General features: G+C 36.7%; 1 protein-coding gene across 4 annotated transcripts in view; it reads right to left on the minus strand.

Moving 5' to 3' along the window:
• The window catches only part of TRPC4 (transient receptor potential cation channel subfamily C member 4), a 203,984-nt gene that overhangs the window by 39,141 nt on the left and 146,584 nt on the right, over positions 1-18,259 (minus strand). For all 4 annotated transcript variants that reach the window (XM_045978497.1, XM_045978498.1, XM_045978495.1 and 1 more), the window contains one exon: positions 537-676. In XM_045978497.1, the coding sequence (XP_045834453.1) occupies positions 537-676 (140 nt within the window). The remainder of the gene's footprint in view (positions 1-536; positions 677-18,259) is intronic.

The raw sequence follows: 18,259 nt of genomic DNA on the forward strand, positions 1-18,259 counted from the left end.
ATTGTACAAAATCTGGGGGAGTGACGGGTGTATGAGATTTCAGGCACTGTCATGTTGAATGGGATGAAGAGAAAGAAATTCTATTCTGCTCTATTTATATCAAACTATATTAGTTTGAGCTGAAATAATTTCAATGTTTTGAAAGTAATATTTTGATCTATGTAATGTTATCGGTTAGTTGTAACTGATAAAAATAGATTTTGGTTGTCAAAATTTAAAGAGTGTTTAAGGTAGAATTTCATTAGAAGCAGAAAAGATCAGAAGTGAGAGCAACTATGGTGAGTAATTTTGAAGCATTATTCAACTTAGATGCAACAAAATTGGGTGACAACTTCAAATCGTGACATTGTTTTATGACTATAAATTGGATATTATCTATGTATTTTATACCCATCTATCAATAAAGTGATGAGGAGGTGAATATCACATATACATCATGCTCTAAAGGTAACATTATCAGTAAAATCAGTAGCAATCAAAGGTGTATCAGTATTTATCAGATCTTATGCTTTACCAACAATATAAACAATAGTTACCTTTACAAATGCAACAATTTTCAAAGAGATCGTTGCCAAATATAAGGAATTCATCACAAAATCCATTAGATTCCACCAATCGTGGATGTAATCTTGAAGTCCACCATCCCACATTTGTTTAATTTCTCCCCATATAAAACCTGCAATTACACAAAGATTCATCATAAGTGTGATTTTCAATCAAATTACTAAAAATAGAGATATGCAACTTAAAAAATTATAGAATCTCAGAGCTGCAAGAGACTATATTGTTTCACTACATGAAACATCTGTTTTTTAAAGACAGTAATATTCAGTCTCAGCCAGACTCTAAAACTTACAGGACACTGAGTTAATTGTAGGGAATGCTCTTAGGGCAGTTTCCCTTTCTTTTATTCATTTGATACATTCATAAGAAGGTGCAATTTTGGAATCAACTGTAATTTCTCTGTAACTATATCTATTTCTCATGGAAAATCTGGTGACACTTATAAACAAATGCTTAAAGACACATTTCCTCCAAAGCTGAGATGACTCAAAGATTCATGAAAAAACAGTGTATCTGGTGAACATAACTGTCTTAATTACATCAAGCAGGATGCTTTGTTTTGCTTTTGTAACTGATTAGCAACTTCAGGGATCTGATTTCAGTTCTGAACACAAAACAGTCATAACATGCATGATACTGTATTGGAAGACCTTATATCTAGCAATAGCTTTGAAACTACATCCAGAGAAAATAAAAATCCCTTCCCTTTATAATGGTCATATCTTTAATAGGAAATGTTTTAATTTTCAAATTCTAGGAAGTGCTTATGAAATATCACTATATATCATTCTATTTCCATAATCTTATTAAAATTTTATAAATCTAATTTTCAGGCCCAATGATGAAAGAGAGAGGTATCAAAGGTGTAGAATCAGGAAATATTAAAAGGATAAATATGATTTCCTAAATACATTAACACAAGCAAGTAAGATGACTCTATTAATAATAATAGTCTGGAATGTCAAATGTGTAGCACAGTGTTTCATATCTGTCTTGCACTAAAAGCCAGAAAAAAATCAGGTTAACTATAAAATCCTAACCTTTTGTGGACCTATCAAAGAGATGGGAAACCAAAGAGCCTATACTTCAGTTTTCTCCAAAGAGAGCCTCGGGGTGAATATCAGCTCACCTGTGGCAGAGTGCAGGCATGAGAGACAAAGGCATCATATATGAGGGTAAGAGGATTTCAGAAAAACTTTTAAACAAATTTCTAAAGGCTGAGTCTGAGCTAGCACAAGAGAGTAGATCCCCTGAGACAAAGACACAAGGGAGTTTCCAGCTCCTTGAGTGCTCTTTCTCATGGAGTATTCCTCTTCCTTAGGGAACACAACACATGAGCCCTATGGTAGAAGCAGGAAACAGTCCTGGGGCGAGGGTTTACACCAGTATCATTCGAGGTTTCTTACCACAGGGGGAAGGTCAGGAAAGTCTCCTCTTGCTCATGACCTGCAAAGTGTCACTGCCCTTAAGTAGTAAGATATGGCGCACTGAGAACTTCCATCCCTAATGCCCAGGCATCATCCTACCCAAGCCTGACCCCAGACCAGGACAACAGAGGATCTGCCTGTTTTACATAGCCAGGCCAACAAACACCAGGTGACAATCGGAAGAAGACAACCCCTGGAGGAGTGGCGAGAGCATGGAGAGAGAACCCCTCTGAGGCACAGGTGCACAGAGGAGGCCAAAAGGTGTTGTTGAAGCAGGAATTCTGAGAATTACCCTCTTTCCTACTTATCTTGGTCAGTTGAGGCCACTCTAGCTAAGTATCACAGAGAGTCCCACTCTGTGATAATAATAAAGCTTCATTTCTCATAGCTCTGAAGGTTGCAAGTTTATGATCACAGTATCAACATAGTCAGGCTCTGGTGAGAACCCTTTTCCATACTGTAGATACTGACTTCTCTTTCTATCCTCACATGGCAGAAAGAGAGCAAGCTATCTCTTCTGGCCTCTTTGTATAAGAGCATTTATCTCATTCATGAGGACTCTGCCTTCATGACATAAGTTGCTTCCCAAAGGCTCCACCTCCAAATGCCATCACATTGGGGGTTAGGATTTCAATATATGAATTTGGAGGGGACACAGACATGCAGTCAACACCACCTGAAGCAGAGTCTATGGCGCCCTGAAACTGACTGTAGCAATGAAACTCAAACCTGGCTCAGCTCCCGACAATATTGCCTCAAATTCCTGCATGATGTTCTCGCGGAAGAAAATGGTGCGTCCACTTTCAGGCATCAATGCAATTACTTCTGTCTGACCTTCTGCACAGGTGGAATAAATACCGTCTCCAAATACACAAGTGCATGCACACTCTGATACATCATATTCAAAATGTTTTTAAAAAGGTAAAGAAAAAATATTGATGGCATCAGCAGTGGGAGTGGGGTGGAAATAAAAGACACATGGCATTCAAAGGAAGAAATCGAAGCCTGACATCAAATTTGTTGTCTGAACTATGTAAGAAAAGTGACATTATTCCAGCGTTGAAAGAAAAAAAAAGTCTGCACAGAAGTCTATACAAGGCACAAATAACTCTCATAATTGAGGATGATTCAAAGACATTTTTTCAGACAATCAAACACTCCGTTTACATGAGACCCATGCTACAAGAATTGCTGAAGGGACATATCTTAGGCAGAAGGCACATGATACTGAAAAAAAAAATAGGTCTATAAAAAGAAATGAAAATCTATATCCAGGAATGGTTAAAAAGAAAATAAATGTAAAAGATATTTTTTCTTTTGGAATTGCTCTAACAGGTAATTGCCTAAAGCAAAAACAGTAGCAAAGTATTGTGGTTTATAACATATACAGCATATGGAAAAGTAAAATGACAACATTAGCACAGAAGATGAGAGAGAGAGGAATTAGAAACATACTCTCATAAATTCTTAGGTTACTTGTCAACAAAATAAATATTATTTGAAGTTATACTGAACAAAATCTTATATTGTAAACCCTAAGGCATTCTCTTAAAATATTTTTAAATGTAGGTAGGGGTGCCTGGGTGGCTCACTCAATTGAACATGTGACTCTTGATCTCAGCTCAGGTCCTGATCTCAGGGTAGTGAGTTCAAGCCCCAAGTTGGGCTCCATGCTGGGCATGGAGCCCTACTTGAAAAATATATTTTTATATACAGTGTATATAAAAGAGATAGGAAACCAAAGAACCTATACTTCTAAGGAAAGCAGATTCCTCCAAAGAGAGCCTCAGGGCTCACTGTGGCAGACTGCAGATAAACACACACACAGACCCACACACATATATATACACACACATGTACATGTATATATGTATATATACATATTTAAATGTAAAAAAAGAGCCAGAAATATAAATAAACATGAAATTATGAACAATATTCAATATGACAACAGGCAGAAAAAAAAGGAAAAGTGCAACAAAGAATGAATAGAGCCAGTAGGAAAAACAATACCAATGGGGTAGATTTCAAATCCATCAATATTAATAATTACATTGAAGTGTATGGTCTTAAAAAATGCATGGTCTAAACACACCAATTCAAAGACAGAGATGGTCATATAGAAAAATGCAAGACACTGGTATATTCCAATTCATCAACAGGTTAAAAATAAAAGAATAATAAAGACATATGAAATACTAATCAAAAGAAAACTAAAAAAAAAGGAAGGTGGATTGGCTATATTAATGTGACTAGATATATTTCAAAAGAAAGACTGTTACCAGGTAGGTAGAGGCATATACTAACATAAGGGTGAAAAGGCCAACTCACTGAGAAGACAGAACAATTCTAAATATGAATGCAGCTAATACAACCTTATAATGCAGGATGTCATAATTAAAATTGAAACAACAAAGAGAGAAAGGTCTAAGTATAGTAGATGGAGACCTTAGTATTCCTCTCTGTAGCATCTGTAGGCAGAAGTTTGGTAGGAATATAGAATTCTGAACAACCCTATCAACAACCTGACAGTGGTAGAACACACTATTTTTTTTTCAAGTGCATGCATGTGTAGTATTCACCAAGACAGACCATATCATCGTGAGCTATAAAACAAACCTTAACATATTTATAAAAGTGGAAATCATACAAAATGTGTTCTATGACAATATAATAAACAACAAATCAATAATGAAATGTATTTGGAAAATCCCCAGATATTTTGCAGTCAAACAACATACTTCTAATAACCCTAGGTCAAAGAGGAATTTGCAGATTTTTAGAAAATATTTTGAAATGATTGAAAATGAAAATACATCCAAAAAAATCTGGGATCCTGCTAACATAGTAGTTAGAGTGGAATCTATAGGTTTAAAGACTTTATTAGAAAAGAATAAAAGTCTCAGTGATCTCTGCTTCAACTATGACACTATGAAAAGAAAAGCCAACATGTTAAATCCAAAACAAGCAGAAGAAAGTAAAAGAGATAAGAGCAGAAGGCAATAAATTTTAAAACATAAACCTTGAGAAAAATCCACAAAAACAGAATCTAGTTCTCTGAAATGATCAGTACAACTGATAAACTCTAGCCAGAATGATCAAGGAAAAAAAGAGAGAATATATAAATGACCAATATCAGAAATGGAAGAAGGGGCATCAGTACAGATCTTAGGACATTTTAAGGACAACAAGTGAAAAAAATGAACAACTTGATATCCATAAATTTCACAACTTAAATGAGTTGGAACATTTTCCCTGAAAGACATTAACTTCTAATCTCATTCAAGAGTATACAGAGTAACCTGCTTTATCCTCTACTTATTAAAGTATTATGAATTCATAGTTAAAAAACCTTCCACCAAAGAAAAATTCAGGTCCAGTTGCTTTATGGTGAATTCTACTAAACATTTAAGGAAGAAATAATACCAGTGCTAAGAACACAAGAACAAACACTTAAGAAAATACAACAGAAAGAAACATCTAAGAGGCAAGCAAGTGTTATTCAGATAAAAAGTCTGACAAAAATAATACAGTCAAAGAAAACTATACACTAATAACTCTTATGAATGTGCATAAAAATCCTCAACAAATATTAACTAGTAAATTTAATAGAGCAATATACAAAATTGATAATAGCTGTTTTTCCCAGGAATGCAAGACTGTTTCAACATTTAAGAACCAATCAGTGTGATTTATGCCTTCCATAGTCTATTGGGGAAAAAAAGATCTCAATAGATGCCATAAATGCATTTGACAAAATTCAACATCCATTCATAATAAAAACTTTAAGCAAAGTATGAATAGAAAGGTAATTTCCTGATTTGATAAAGGACATCTATAAAAACATACAACTACCATCATGCTTATGTTGCAGAGGGCCAAAGAATAAATAAGTTAGGCTTGCAGTAAATAAATGGGTGTGGCTGTGTTACAATAGAACTATTTATAAAAACTGTCAACTGGAGCCTGGGTGATGCAATTGGTTGTTTAGGCATCAGACTCTTGATTCCCTTTAGGTCATGATCTCAGTCCGGGTCCTGGTATCCAGCGGGTTTGAGCGGGGTTGGGGGTGGGGTGGGGGTGGGGCTCTGGCTCAGCGGGGAGTCTGGTTGGGATTTCTCCCCCTCTGACTCTCTCCTTGCTTGCTTGTGCACTCTTTCAAGTAAATAACATAAATCTTAAAACAAAGACAAAAACAAAAATTGTCCAAGGGTCATATTTTCCTGCTGTGTCATAGTTTTCCAGCCCTTGTCTAGTATCTTGATTGTGGTGGTAGTTCATGATTGTGTGTGTTTGTCAATGTTTTATATCTCTGTGCCCTGAAAAAGAAAAAAAGTAATGCTACAACTTGAAGACAGCAAAAATGATGAGAAATTGATATTGACAAAAGGAAATAGGGATAGATTAAAAATAAAGAAATATAACAAATATATAATATATCATAAATATAATAAATATAATATCAATTGTAATATCTTGCTGAGAGGTATGTTTGAAAATTCTCATAATAAAACTTTGGAAGAAATAAAAGTGAACTAGACTTAATAGTCTACCATCATTTAGTGATAACTAGAAATGGTTATTATTATTTAAATTTATTTCTTCAAATTTTAAGTTAGAGCTCAGTTAATAACCTAGGTAAGGACTGATTTCAGTCGAACTAATTTTAGTGTGCATTTTTTAAAAGTTTTTATGTAAGTTCCAGTTGGTTAACATACTGTAATATTAGTTTCAGGTATACAATATAGTGATTCAACATTTCCATACGTCACCGCGTGTTCACCATGACAAGTGCCCTCCTTTATCCCCATCACCTATTTCACCCATTCCCCCACTCACCTCCTCTCTGGTAACCATCGGTGTCTTCTCGATAGCTAAGAGTCTGTTCTAACTTCAGACTCTTAAATATAGTGTAGATTGTAAAGTCTGCTGTAGACCCTGCTTTAGGCTGGATTGGTGTTTATATATCTTAGTTTCCTCTTTGAGGTTCTTTCAGAAAGAAATCTCTCTTGAGAGCTCATTTAAGATAGGGGCAGAACTGGGGAGATGATAATGATCACTGCCTCCATATTGAAGAAAAGAATATAATAAATCTGACTAGGATATGATGCATGCTCGGATTTTAGAGTTTGTGGGAAATAACAATTTATATTATCCAGTGAGGAAAAGTGCTCTGGAACCCCTCTTTTCTCCCCATTTTGTGGTGCTTTTTCCTACTGAGCCTGGGGACAATCTCAGAAGCCAGAACACAACCTCAACCTATATAAGAAAAATCACACCAAAAGAAGGCATGACTCTGCTCCCCTACCAGTTAATAAAGAAACCAGAATTCAAGCTCCTTAGGCAGTGCTCTTAGACAATGTTTTCTTTTTTCTGAGATTTCAAAATGTGGCTTATTTGTTTTATTTTATTGGAAGCTTGGCCAGTTCTCAGAGATGAGAAGATGTGTGCACTGCAATCATTAATTGAACAAATGCATTTCCAGTGAATCTTCACCAGAGATAAGAATTTGACTATAGCAGGTGAGTGAGGGGCAAGGCTCAGTTCAACCGGTACTCGGCTTTGGAATCTTAGACAACAGTGTTCTAGTGTTATTACCTCATTTCAAAAGCAGAGAGGTTTGGATTACATACAGAATTCTATATGTAGAATCACAATCACACAAATCATACCATCTACCTCAATGGAATGGATAACCAGACATTACTTCTTCCTGTCTGAATTATCAAATTTTACTAAAATCAGTCATCACAATAGTTTCCATGAAAGATTTAAAACTGTTTTATACCAGAGGACACAGACTTGCTTTGGTCTCCTACAAAAAGTACAAGTTGGATCTTTGATATGAAAATTATAGGGAGAAACCTTCTAGTCCAATGTAAGAGAGAATTCTCTGGCAATCAGACTTGTTCCCAAACTGGAATGGATCACCCTGTGGGGTCAAGTTTCCAATCCAAGCCTGGAATGTCTTCCATCACTCAGGCTCCAGAGTAATTCTAAAAGTAGGTGCAGACCTGTTCCATCTGATCTCTGAAGGGCATTCCAAGTCTATGAATCCGTGATTCTGTTATTTTCAGATTTGTATGTATTATAAAATGAAATGTATTTTAAATACCTGCTAACTAACCAGAGTATTTATATATTCTTTCCTTTTATTGATAAATTGTTACCTCCTTTCTTGCTTCTACCAGACTGGAAACCCAGATGTGATTATTAACAGCCACCAAAATAGGTAACTTCAAATATTTTATGGAAAATTACATAAGGGAATAGAGAAAATGGGAAAACGGTTAAAAGAACTAGTTATGAGCTCAGTACAAAACAACATTTTAACCTGGAGCTCCTTAATATCTGAGCAGACTCTGTTCCAGTTAGAGGAGTTCAAGAAGATGGCACTTCCCCTGGAAGCTTGGGCTAGATGACCTCTACGTTTCCTAAGAAGGCGAAGAGCAAACACTCACAATTCAGAGATATTGCAGTTCCGTTGGAATTCAAAAAGTAGACATTAAACCTGACTTTCTGGATCACACCAAAAAATTCACTTCTGACCTTTGTAAGTCACAGCTATGTGGAAAAAAAAGAGATCCTGATGAAACTGAGGGTTCACACCAGCATTTTTTAACCTGAGCTGTAAATCAAGACTGTCAGTCAGTGCTTGTTGGCTAATAGGGTTTGGGATCTTGTGTTTTTAGAGCACCAAAATCCACCAGCTCTTCATAGAGCTCTAGTCACCACATATGTGTTTGATAACTAATGAGTTCTATTTCTTATGAGCACATTAGCGAATATCAAGTTTCCTCTGCTCTGGCGACTTCCACCGAAATTTTTTAAGAAACAAGCTTTTTAGAAAAGCTAAAGGGTGCTATTAACTGGCTGGAATACGCATCCAGATCAACTATTTGTGGTAACTAGTCTGAAGAGAACAAAGCTTCAGGGAGCGCCTGTCACAAAATGTTTGTCCTGTTCCCACAATGGGAACATTTCAAAATTGCTCTCTGCTGTTTATAAACAGATGACATGATTTCTGAGAGTCACAGTGGAGGTCTAATTACAAGCATGGATGTCAAGACTGTGGGGACCAGCGAAGGAAAGATCATAGTGCAAATGAGTCAGAGAACTTCCTTTGAAAGATATTTGTGGATGCCTGGAAGTTTTTAGTATTTATTTTTCCTACCTTTCCCATAACAGTTTTCGTCAGGGCTACTTGAGTGTCTGATTATATCCCATCGTGTGAAGCTGGTTGTGAGGATAGGATGAAGTAGGCAGAACCTCAGATGCCACATTTAACAGCCCTGATTTCAGGTAAGAAGAGTGTAATTCTGTGAACAGACCCTTGTCTTGTTCTTCCTTGCTGTCTCTATTTACATAAAGGATAAATAACCCCTAAACAAAGAGCGAGTCACCTTTTCACCTAGGGCAACCTCCAAGGGCCTGTCATGGCAGCCTAAGATCTAGTCAAGGGATCTGACCTTGGAAGTCTCTTCATAGAACACTGAATTCTATGTATAGAACATTGAGTTCTATACTGTGGTACTAAATCAATGTAGATAAAAAGAACAAAAAGAAAGAATTCCTCCCTGCTGGAGGTTTTGTTTTGTTTTGTTTTTCCCTCCCATGATCATGGTCTCTGGTGAAAATTTTGCTTTTGGTTAGAAAAATCTAAATGTAGTTATTTTACTCAGTAGAGACTCACATTCTGCTGGACTCCAAGAAGGTGCTGAGTTAAGCGGCAGCTTCTATCCCCTCAGTGCTAATCTTAAAACCCAAACAGAGATAAGGATGAGAGCCCCCACTAGCTTACAGAAAATTGGAGCCACACCCTTCCCTCTAGGGCATGTAAGGAGACATTAGAACCCAATCTGTTACCAACCACCTGGCTCTCCAATCCCATAGTCTAAACTGAGAGAACACTTGGAACAAGTGGCAAGAGAGTCATCATGTCAGGGTTATACAGTTTTTGTGCTAATTCGGAATACCAGATGGAGAGACAGAGGTGACTGCTCTCCAGCACGACCACCTCCCCTAAAACAACTGGGAAAGACTCTGAGAAGAATCCCTCAGAAATCTGGGGAATTTCTACAAGGAAAAACTGGCATCTCAATTCCTGCTGGAGTGTCTGGTCCACAATTGGCTTGTTCATCTCTCCCTGGGTCTGGATCATCAGGGACAATAGATAGTATGTTTTGGCAGTAAGACACCTGGCAGCAGCCTGACCTCCTGCCATGAGATGTGGCAAGGTTTTGTGATGCTCTCGGGGAATGAGTGCTTATCCCAGGAAGAAGCCGAACTTCAGCAATCATGCCCTCTTGTCCTTGCCAGGTCATAGGACCCCTAAAGGAGCCAATTACTAGTTACAAGAGTTGAGGGACTGGAAGATGTCAGGCAGAGCTCTATTGTGCAGACCCAAGAATATGCAGCGTGGGGGGTACACAGGGTCTCCAGGGAACACTCATGTGCCCATTTGGAGAGCCATGAGTCACAGCTTGTCATACTGGCTACACAGTATTAGCCAGAGACACACAACCAGGAAAGAGCTGTGACCGGGTTTCCAGGGAAATCATGAAGACTTGTAACTTTTCTTGTCATCCCTCTTCCCGACAGCCACCAGGCAGGAGAACATGAACAGTTTGTGTCCCACTTTCCGTTCCAGACTTGGGGTTGAAGGATGAGCAAACGATGGACAATTTTAGGTCCTCTGAACCATGGGCCACGCTTTTGTCAGGAGGAGGAATGCTTTAAACTGATGATAAGACTCAAGCTGTTTTTATTTCTTTTTTAAGATTTTATTTATTTATTTGACAGAGAGATTGAGAGCACAAGCAGGAGGAGAGGCCATCAGAGGGACAGGGAGAAGCAGATTCTCCGCTAAGCAAGGAGCCTAATATGGGGCTGGATCCCAGGACCCTGGAATCATGACCTGAAGGTAGATACCTAACCAACTGAACCACCCAGGTGCTCCTGGGACTACTTTTTAATAACTCAAAGGTTTAGGAACTTGCTATCTACTAAACATAGCATCACGATATAGGAAAAGGATATCTGGTATAGGGTGCTTGGGAAGAGTGATCAGAAGTAAAACCATTTCATGTTTAGATTCTAATGAGTTGAGACTCCTTAATAAAGCTTTCACATTAATACATACTTTGCATGAAATTTTGCTTCCAGAATTGTTTCTCAGTCTTTAATGTTTAAAGACCTCTGGAATATCTGAACTAATCAACCAAGGGGAGAATTCAAAATATAAATTTTTTGTAGAAATTCACAATGATCTTGATTTTAGTCAGCTGGTCACACTTCTAGAAACACTGACTTAAAGGGATAGTGAGACATGTAAAAGAACAAAACTGGACAACTTTCTCACCCCATAAACAAAAATAAATTTAGTATGGATTAAGGACTTAAATGTGAGACCTAAAACCATAAAAACACTAGAAGAGAACATAGGCATTAATTTCTCTGACATCAGACATATCATCTTTCTCAATATGTCTCCTGAAGCAAAGGAAACAAAAGCAAAAATCAACTATTGAAACTACATCAAAATAAAAAGCTTCTGCACAGCAGAGGAAACCATCAACAAAACTAAAGGCAACCTACTGAATGGAGAAGATATTTGCAAGTAACATGTCTGATAAAGGCATAGTATCCAAAATATACAAAAATCTTTCACAGCTCAACACTCAAAAACAAATAATCCCATTTAAGAAAATGAGCAGAAAACATGATTAGTCATTTCTTCAAAGAAGATATTCAAATGGCCAACGGACACATGAAAAGATGCTCAACATCACTTATTATTGGGGAAATGTAAGCCAAACCAAAATGAGATATCATCTCATACCTGTAAAAATGGCTAAAATCAAAAATACAAGGAACAACAGGGGTTGGCAAAAATGTGGGGAAAAGGGAACCATCTTGCGCTGTTGGTGGGAATGTGAACTGGTGCAGACACTATGGAAAACAGTATGGAGGTTTTCCAAAAAATTAAACATAGAATTACCATATGATCCTGTAATTCCACTAGTGGGTATTTGCCCAAAGAATATGAAAACACTAATTCAAAAGGATATATGCACCCCTATGTTTATGGCAGCACTATTTACAGTAGCCATATTATGGAAGCAGCCCAAGTGTCCATTGATACATGAGTGGGTAAAGAAGATGTGCTGTGTGTGTGTGTGTGTGTGCATGAATGTGTGGCAGAAAATTACTCAGCCATTAAAAAATGAAATCTTGCCATTTGCAACACATGGATATGTCTAGAGAGTATAATGCTAAGCAAAAAAGAGAAAGACAAATACCTTATGATTTCACTTATATGTGGAAATTAAGAAACAAAACAAATGAGCAAAGAAGTCTTGTATTCTTGGGCTGTTTTTGACACCTCAAATCCTACTCCTCAAATTTTGGGGGCAAGTATTTATGGAGGATAAATGTTCTAGCTCTGGAATGACACAACTGAATTATGAATCAAGTGTCTAGCATTTGCTAGCTCCTGATCCTGGACAAGGGATCTAACTTCTCTAAGCCTATTCCTTCTCTATGAAATGAGATACAAACAACATTTATTATGATTCAATGAAGTGGAGTTACTATGAAGTTCAGATGAGAAGCCACATTCAATCATTTGGCAGGGTGCATATCTTAGTTTCTTTCTGCTATTATTACCACAGTCACTACTGCTGCTGTCATTCTGAGCTCACGAAAACCACTTCAGCCTCCCTCCGGTCTCTCATACTGATCCTCCCTCGTTTAATATCTACTCCTCTTTCCCTCTCTTTTGCCCCCTTCCCTTGAACCATCTGTTTGGATCATGTTGCCAAATATTCTCTCAAAGTGTGCTGATTTCACTTTTGGGGTACAAGATATGTATTGTATCATCATACCTAAAATACTTAATCTTCTCCCTGATAAAGAAGTCTTTTGGCCAGCAGTAGAATGTGTCCAACAATTTAAATCTACATAAATATTTCATTGTTTGAAGTCTGACTGTGTTTGAAATCTTGATAAGTCTTAGTAGAGGTGACCTTAAACTTTTTCCCCCAGAGATAAAAAGGAAAATGATGATTATATGTCATGCTACAATGATTATCTGGTTTTCTTGAAAATCAAAATGTCTTTTTAATAAGCAGATGTTCTGCAGCTGTGTTTGGGTGTCTATGTGTGCCTGCTGCCAGTTTACTGAGGTGGTTTAGAGTACCTTGCCAGGGGAGAGAGTAGGGAGAAACTATAAACTTGTTTCTTATAATTGCATAAATACCTTTGGAGGGCTCTCGAGAAGATGTGTAATTCAGTATGAGTACCTGAAACCAAATGATCTTAATGCCTATTAGTCAAAAGGTGGAGAAATGGGCACAAAAAGGAAGAATTATACATATAGAATTGCTTGTCTCTTTGAGTCTTTATCTAGGGGAGAATGTGATCACAAGTTTTCTTTTTCCATTTGCAATTTGGCAGCCCTTATCGAAATGTTCAGATTTGTTAATATCAACCCTTTACAAGATAAAAATAAAAAATAAATCATGGAAATGAGAGACCAATTTTGTTAGAGAAAAATTGTCAAATAAGTACGTGTTATGGGCAAGATGTATAATCCGGATATTATGAGCAATTCTTAGTTTATGCCTAGGAATTCACTAGAAGTTATTTTTAACAGAGCTCAGATTTCTTCCTATGATACATCTTTTCCTCAGTTCACCCTTCTCCTTATCATGCTCAGTGTGCATGGATTTATATACTACATAATTATGGCATATTCTTAGGCACACACATAATATCAAGTCACTGCAGCAGACGTTTTCCTTCTCATTGAGAACAAAGTATTTCCTGCTTTCTTAGTGTGATAGCCTTCAGTAACATCCTACTTTTTTGAAAAGGGTTGTCAATCTCATGGTTGCTCTTCGCTAAGATGATAACCTAAGTCTACCTCCTGATAATTCACATGCATATACATATGTGCACACTTTTTTTTTTTTTCAGGGAATAAGCTATGACACAGATTTGATTGTTACAGTCGAATTATAATAGATTCTGCAGAAAAATCAAAACTGGCTTTGGGGAAAGCTTTAAACATTAGCATTCAAAAGTTCCCCTCCCCCCTCCTATTTTACTTGATATTACCTTCGGAAAACAAATGACATCTATTTGAGATAAAACCACTGCTATAATTTAGATAAGTTCTCATTGTACATTATAAATATAACATGCTACATTTAGTTTGCATATAAATTTTATGTAAAAGGGAACTTCTGACATGAATATTCATTTCATATCCCTGATATTCTATGCTAAAAATCAAACCCTGAATAAATTAAGAGCCTCCAGGTCATGGCACAGCAGAGCACAGAAGCAGCTAGGTCTCTAATCTGGCCCCAGGCTCTTTTTAATCCATTGTCCAGTCTTTCCAATGACTTTTTCTCAGACACTGGAAGAGCGTAGCTCTGTCATCGAGCTCATATGCTTGCTTGATGGAACACTGTTCCACTTTCTACTCTAGTTTAAATGGGTAACTTGACAATATGAGAAGTATAGTGACATCTATCTGTCCAGAATCAACCTTTCAAGATAGTTCTAACTGAATTATTTGTGATTACTTTTCTCTTTTGGTTAGGACTGTATCTCCAGATGACTAAATCCTAAATTTGATCCCTGCATCAGGCTTTTAGATCTCTTTGCTAATATGCTAAAGTTGATCTTGACAGCAGGCATCTGTAAGATCTCTCAAAGTTGTTCAATGGGAGAAAGAAGGGTCAATAACCTTGCATACAAGAAAGTTCTGAAGGAAAAAATTCAAAACGCCTTACAAGAGATGACTTACAGCGTATCTATGAAACCACAGCGGAAGAGTACCAGGGTCATTGCAGACTGTTTTCTAAAGATACAAAACTCAATAGACTTCAATTTAAATAGTCAACAGGATGCGGAACTTCTACAGGAAAGATATTGAAAATAACAGGGAAGCATTATCCTGCCACTGTACTAAATCACAAGATAGCTGGATCTGTCCCACCAAATATAAGTCTGTATTGTTGAAACACAGCAAAGTATATGAAAGAACAGAAATTCCAGAGCAAAACCATACTTGTTAAGGAGATAAAGGGATCGATTTGAGAGATTAGGTTTTACAGTTAGAAGAGTTAAAATTTAAATGAATACATAAAATGAATCAACAAAAGTCTTTTTTTTCCCTTAGGATTAAAAAAAAAGATGGTATAAAAGTAATCATTTCTCGTAAGTTATGTTATCAGAAGTCTGGGAAACATCCCTGAAAATGGAAGGAAAGTAAATTTAGTAGGAATGAAAAAGCATTTTTTACATACTAAGTATCTCATAGAGTGACATGGGTTGAAAATCAAGTCAGTTCAAAAAGACTTGAGAAAAACCCCTGCACAGAGCTTCAGTCTATCACTGGAAAAAAAAATAGGATGAAGAACTCGTTTGTAAGTTGTTCAGTCATATTACAAATCTAGACCCTCACAACGGAGGGACTGTGAAATGTTCGACAACTTCCTTGGCCAGACCTCAGTCATTAAATGAGACAAGATAGAAGAAGACTCATTAACGGAGGTATCAAATCAGACCTGGCCTTTTTGTCTATATCATACCTTTGGTAAAATGTTATAGCATTCCTATCCTGTTGTCCTTAGTCTCCTTCTCACCTCCCACCGCATGTCAAAAAAAAGACCAACTTTCTCTGCCTTAATAATGATTGCTCCCTAGTACAGGACATTAGGACTCAGTGGGACTCTAAATCCTCCATTTTATTGAGAGGTTGTGACCACCCATACTTTAATTTTCTCTCAGTGTTAAAACCCGAGATATATTCAAATACAGTGTGTTTTCTACAAGAGCCTAATGAGAACCTCCCCCCCGCCTTATAGTTACAGATCTAGTAAAACACTTAGAACTCAGTGTCAGATGGGAGGCACTTAGAATCATCAGCTTTAATGAATAATATACTGTTTGGACAGATATATTTGATATAGAAAATCCTCCAAGCAAGAGAATCATTCATATATATTTTTTATTCTAGAAAATCTCCTTTTATCCTAAAAATTCCCAGATAAATCAACTCCTGAAGTCAAGATATCTTAAAAAAATGTTGACTTGGAGTGCCTGGGTGGCTCAGTGGGTTAAGCCTCTGCCTTGGGCTCGGGTCATGATCTCAGGGTCCTGGGATCAAGTCCCGCAAGGGGCTCTCTGCTCAGCAGGGAGCCTGCTTCCCCCTCTCTCTTTGCCTGCTGCTCTGCCTACTTGTGATGGATCTCTCTCTCTCTCTCTCACTGTCAAATAAATAAATAAATAAATCTTAAAAAAAAAAAAAGAAATGTTGCCTTTAGGAGATATTTCTCTAGGTTAGAATTTTAATTATCACAAATAAATGTGTACCTTATTTAACCATTCAGCTGTGGTTTGGATATAATTTCCAGCCAACTTTCATGGAAAATTCTGTTACAAGTTTTGCAGGTAGGAGGCAGCCAATGAATCTTAATTTCACAAGTTAATAATGGTTTGAAGCTTCTATTTTTTAATGTTATTTACCATTTTCTGACATTAAGCAACATATCTCATTGTTTATTATCTATCTAGGTCCTCTAGTAAAATTTAAGCTTCATAAGGGCAAGGATTTTTTTTCTTCTCTCTCTTTTTTTTATTTTTGTATCATTAGTGCCCTGTACTGTACTTACTACATAGAAAGTACTCTACATATTCTCATTAGTTACATAAAAGAAAAGTCTAGAAATACTATATCTGCTTATGCTTCACTGTATCTATAGCATTTTTCAAAATTAAATATTCTATATTTCATTTGGAATATCAGAAATTTTAGACATTCCATATAAGTTACCCGTAATGGGAATTTTAGCCTCCTAAATGCTTCTTTAAGAATTATTTACAAGAGTCGGGGTGCCTGGGTAGCTCAGTGGGTTAAAGCCTCTGCCTTCGGCTCAGGTCATGATCTCAGGGTCCTGGGATCGAGCCCCGCATTGGGTTCTCTGCTCCGCGGGGAGCCTTCTTCCTCCTCTCTCTCTGCCTGCCTCTCTGCCTAGTTGTGATTTCTCTCTGTCAAATAAATAAAATATTAAAAAAAAAAAAGAATTATTTACAAGAGTCTACGGCCATACCACCCTGATGGCGCCCGATCTCATCTGATCTCAGAAGCTAAGCAGGGTCGGGCCTGGTTAGTACTTGGATGGAAGAATTATTTACAAGAAATTTTCTATGGAGAAAACTCCATAAAGAACATATTCCTAATGTGAAATATTTAATTTAAATGGGAATAGGCATGTTTATTTTATATTGAGTATTGACTGCAATATCATAATTATTTTATGCAAAAAGAACACAAGTTATCTAAACCTTCCTTCTAATTTAAGCAATATCACAATTTATGCATGTCAGATTAATGAGAATGTACTCTATCTTAAAGGTCACTTAAGAAGGTATTTTTTTTGAAACAAGATGGGATCGGGAGGGAGAAAAACCTTAAGAGACTCAATCTCACAAAACAAACTGATGGTCCCGGGGAAGGGGGATAGGGAGAGGGAGGTGGGATTATGGACGTTGGGGAAGATATGTGCTATGGTGAGTGCTGTGAAGTGTGTAAACCTGGCGATTCACAGACCTGTACCCCTGGGGCTAATAATACATTGTATGTTAATAAAAAAATAAAAAATTATAATTAAAAAAATGAAAAAAATGGTATTTTTTCCAGTATATTTGTAAAACATATCAACTCTTGTTGCTATGAACTATTTTTATTGTCAGTATTTGGAGTATTTATAATCTTTAAAATTGAAGAATGAATCTATGTCAGATTGAGATATAGTACTTTTTTTCCCTGCCTTTTCCACATTTTACAGTCTCTCCAGTAGTTTTGACACTTAAGCCAAACTGATCTTCTGAGACTCTGAATCATGAAATTTTCACATATTTTCTAATTACTAAATGATGAGATGGATATGATACCAGAGAGGTTTAAAATGATGGGCTAAATTGAGAAAATGTGATTTCTCAGCAAACCACAGTAGGATAGAGGAAAGAATAATTAAAATGTAAATTTTAACTATGGCTACAATAACAAGAAGAGAGGAAAACAAAGCTTTTACCAGCTACTTTAAAGCTTTCTACCTTACCAAGATTTGCTGCAGATCCCCAAACATTTTTCTTTCTATGGAAAGAACAGAGAGTTGGAAGATGTTCTAGTGTTTAATTTCCTATTATTTTGATTGGATATATTTGATTGAATATATATTTGAAGATAAACT

The sequence above is a fragment of the Meles meles genome, chromosome 14, assembly GCF_922984935.1.
Source record: "Meles meles chromosome 14, mMelMel3.1 paternal haplotype, whole genome shotgun sequence".
Classification (NCBI taxonomy): domain Eukaryota; kingdom Metazoa; phylum Chordata; class Mammalia; order Carnivora; family Mustelidae; genus Meles; species Meles meles.